General features: G+C 47.0%; 1 protein-coding gene across 1 annotated transcript; it reads right to left on the bottom strand.

The window, feature by feature from the left end:
- Positions 1-751: 751 nt before the first annotated feature.
- Positions 752-3,316, bottom strand: LOC124694896 (transcription factor GHD7-like). The gene is made up of 2 exons (XM_047227822.1): positions 2,892-3,316; positions 752-1,203 (listed from the first exon to the last, which is right to left on the bottom strand). Exons 1-2 carry the CDS (start codon positions 3,222-3,224, stop codon positions 877-879), a joined length of 660 nt encoding a protein of 219 aa, XP_047083778.1. The 5' UTR covers positions 3,225-3,316; the 3' UTR covers positions 752-876.
- Between the last annotated feature and the right edge of the window lie 778 nt (positions 3,317-4,094).

The following is a 4,094-nucleotide window of genomic DNA, read 5'->3' as shown; positions in this document are numbered from 1 at the left end:
ACATATAAGAAGCAGTCTTCGGTGGGGGGAAATTGAGGGGAAGCACAACAGAAATCGCCATCGGACACATATTTTCATCATCTCCATCAATTCCTTTGTTGTCTTCATGATTAGTCGTAAGGAGTCCACCCAGGACTATTGGTTTATGGAATCAACTTGATTGAATATCCCTATGTGATTTATTGGATATATTACCATATATAATCTCCCCTGCACACGATTATGGACATTGTTTTGTTTTATTGATATGGCTTATCATATTTGTGTTTGATGGATTTACAGACGTATATTGTTACTCCGTTCTTGATGCTAGAGTTGATCTATCTAGAAAATGGGACATTAATGAGAATAGTTTGCATTCAATGGAGTGAATCTTGTTATATGTGAAGCTAAGTGATAGAAAGAGCTAAAGCAGTTTCCCATTAGATGTTTTTGATAACATGTAAATCTATTTCACCTCATAATGAACTGGTGGTTCGATGATTAGGAGAGGTTTTATGTGGCCACTTAGGATTTAACCTAGGTTTGACACTTTGTGGTACTTATTAAGAAGGGATAGTCTTGCAATGAGAGGCAAAGTTCCCTCGAACGATTGTGTGCATGTGCGCATCCATGCCGTATTTGGTTTTTTTAAAACTCATAATATGGGTGAAGAAAGTAACCTTACTGTAAAAACAAAACATTAAGCAAGCAATACAATTCCAGGTAAAAAATCAAGAAACAATTACCAGTGAATTTTATTACAATATATATCACATTAATTCAGTAGCAACCTCTCAAAATTATGAACATATCTCTAACGGCATCTTGTCTCTTTTACTTGGGTGAACAACTTTCCATCGGAGGATTCACTAGAAATATACATATGTCATTGTTTTACCTGGTTTGGGGGAACCACCCGAGGCCGAGTTTAGTGGGATCATATGCCGATGGTGGTGGAGATGATGGCACGATGGCTTCTTCGTGTACCTTGGCAAAACGGCCCTTGACCCGTGGCCTCAACTCGGCATAAGCTTTTCTGGACTCATAATGTATCTGCTTCTCGTAGCGCCGCCTCTTCCTCTTCTCCCTGTACCTCATCACCTTTGCTTCTCTCTCGTGCATTGCGTGATGATGCGCCGCCACCATCATCGTCGCTCCATCGATAGCCACTATGGCATGCTTGTTCACGGTGGCAGTGAGTGTGTCCCCGCAAAATGGCATCTGAACATCAATATGAGAATAGCCATATTAGTGCAATTATGTGTAGTGAATCATTATTTTTCATGAAGGCAGTCCAAAACCAAGAGTTTTGATCTGGTTCATGAACTAAAAGTTAGCATTAGGTCCCTTTCCAAGGGTCGGCAACCAAAACCGATTAAGGTGACGCTTCTCAACTAGCTAGCTATATGTAATAGCATTCATGTTCTATGATAGTGTCATTAATACAGTGATGAACATGATTATATATACTGTATAAAGCCTGATTGACTAAATTAAGTGGGTTGGACACAGCACCAGCTTATTTGTTTTCTATTCATTCGTGGCCTGAGCTTAATCGTTCCCATCAAAAAAGTAGGTAGGACTTCAGGAGCTGATGCAAGAACCTTGCTGGCCTGAGCTTATTAGTTTACATAGCAACAATTGATATTGATGATCAGTTGTGAGAGGAAACAACTCAAGATGAAATTGAAGGCGAACAATAGTTGACAACATGAAATAAGAGGATGCATATCCATTACATTTATATGTATTCCATTCGACAAATTTTGGCAAGGAATTACATTCACGATGTAGTTTCCCGATGGATACACCTAAGGGCTCGTTCGGCAGGCAGGGATTGAAGTGTATTACCACACGTGTTTTGGGTTAAAACACGGGGATTAACAGGGTACGTTCGAATCCATGGCAGATCCTTGCTAAGCTAGGGTGCTAGGCTACTGATCAATGTATGCATGATGCAGCTAGCTTTGCACGGGTAGGATGATGCACGTGGGCGCGCGTCACACGCCACCCCGGCCGGTTAAGCTGAGCTCGTCACATGCCACTCAGCAAGCTCGCGAGAAAAATACGCGAGGCGTCCCTAACGTTTTAATTCACACGTGTATTAGCAATTTTTTTGGGAATACTTGGCTAGACACGTCCAAACCGGTTTCAGCTCAGCGGGTATTTGTGAGGATCTAGAACTGTTATGGAGAAACTAAACACCCCAATCTACTAAAAAACCGGTGTGCCGAACAAGACCTAAAGGTGGAAATCCCGATTGCCCCGCGTAGTAGCTTAGCGTCGCCCCCGTGGCGACAGGGGCGGCCCATCGTCCTCCCGGCCTCAGCCCTCCTCCCCCGTCCCTCCCTGCTGCCGCCGCCGGCGAGAGCTGTCGGGCAAAGCCCGCGTGGTGCCGGCGGCGGTGGCTCTTCTCGGCGCGTGCTGCTGCGGGCCTCATGGGGTGGCCTGCACTGGCGTCGGCGCCCCTCCCCCTCCGGCCGGCGCGGGGTGTGCTGCCGGAGCCCGGCTTGGTGGCGGCGCGGCACGGCGGCCCGGCCACCGGTGCTGGCGCGACCTTCATGCCGGGGCGGCCTTGGCCAGGGGTGGCGGCGGCGGGCCCAGATCTGGACCGGCGGGCCTAGGTCTGGGCCCCATATGGGCTTCCGTGGGTACGGCCCATTGGTTATTGTTGATTGTTTGGGTTTCATTTTCCGGCCGTGTCAGTCCTTCCGAGGAGAATGAGTTACTTGTCTCTCGACCCCCAGTACGTTGTTCCGCAGAGAATTAGTTGGTCAGCAGCAATAAATTAGCACACAAGTGACATATATGTTCTAGCTACGAAGGTGATCGAGCACAAGGGAATTGATCAACGTAGGACGTACTGAGCTGAGATTCGATATGGAATATATAAGGCAGCACTCACGTACGATGGTGGGTGGTCTCGCCGGTTGTGGCATGTCTCGGCCGGCACCGGCCTCCACCTGGAACGTGATCAGCCCAGCAGCTTCTAGTTGGTGCGCATGCGGCGTGTACTGGAGGCCATGGAATGTCGGCGGCGGCCTGGTGTTGCGGTTATGGTTGTCCGCCGGCGGTGCGGGCCAGATGGTTCCCACGTCGTGGCCACGGGCGTGGTTGAAGAACTGGTACTCCACCGGCGGCGGCTCGTGACGCTGAACGGGGAACACGCTTATGTTGTGGTGGTGGTGCAGGCAGTTGCCCACGACACCGCCGCACACGCTGCATGAAATGGATATGGACATGGACTCAAGGTCAAGGGTACGATTGTTTGCTCTGGTGCGGTGGGGTGTGTGGAGGAGACTAGATGGGAGAAGGGAGCGGAGCAGCAACTGCGTAAGACTATGCTAGTGCTAGGAGGCGGTGTGTGTCTCCTGCTGCCCTGCATTCCGATCATATAGCTAACAAGTAAAAGATTCGACTGAAGGATTCATTAGTAAAAGGGGGTATGAAGATTAATGGGCAGAGATGAATAGATATGCGCGATCACTCCATAGATTTCGTTCAATTCTTTCTTTGCGTACGTGGATGATCGAATCCCACATGATCTTATGCGCTGCCTGCATATGCTAGTCCACACAAAGGACGCAACTAGATATTTGTAGCTTTTTGTGTCACTCTCAGGGAATGACCCAAGAAAAGAGAACAAAGGGCCGGTCCAGGAAATAAATGGAAACCAAGAGAATTCTATTTCAGCAAAAGTACCTAGTCATCAAGGTCCCCGTCTCCCGTTGGAGAAGTCACCTTTGAACCGGTCCACACCATGTCGGTAAAACCTCCACCAACCCAATTAGAAGGAGCGTTCCATGGATAAAAATGTCGGCAACGACTATGATTTGCATGGACCGACACCTCTATGCATGGTCTCTAGCTAGCTATTTGCAAATTAAGAGAGTAATACAGTGCATCATCAATTCTGGACTGTTTAACTTGAACCCTATAGCTCCTTGCTGGATAGTGCTTTTACATGTTTCTGTTTTCAAATAAATAGAAACAATCACAGATGTCTAATGCAATGGAATGGTAGCTTGTGGAAATAAATTTAAAAATACAATTATTTCCATCTTGTGTAAAATTGACAACATATAAACTATATTCATATTATCTATTTATAC

Source organism: Lolium rigidum, chromosome 3 (genome assembly GCF_022539505.1).
Source record: "Lolium rigidum isolate FL_2022 chromosome 3, APGP_CSIRO_Lrig_0.1, whole genome shotgun sequence".
Lineage (NCBI taxonomy): Eukaryota > Viridiplantae > Streptophyta > Magnoliopsida > Poales > Poaceae > Lolium > Lolium rigidum.
Note: the sequence above shows the minus strand (reverse complement) of the source record. Positions and strands in the feature narration are given on the sequence as shown.

Bases quoted from the DNA above. Each gene is read 5' to 3' on its own strand.
- LOC124694896 (XM_047227822.1), bottom strand. From the start codon at position 3,224: ATGTCCATATCCATTTCATGCAGCGTGTGCGGCGGTGTCGTGGGCAAC. The intron at 1,204-2,891 runs GTACGTGAGTGC...ATTGATGTTCAG, and splicing joins CGGCGAGACCACCCACCATC to ATGCCATTTTGCGGGGACAC.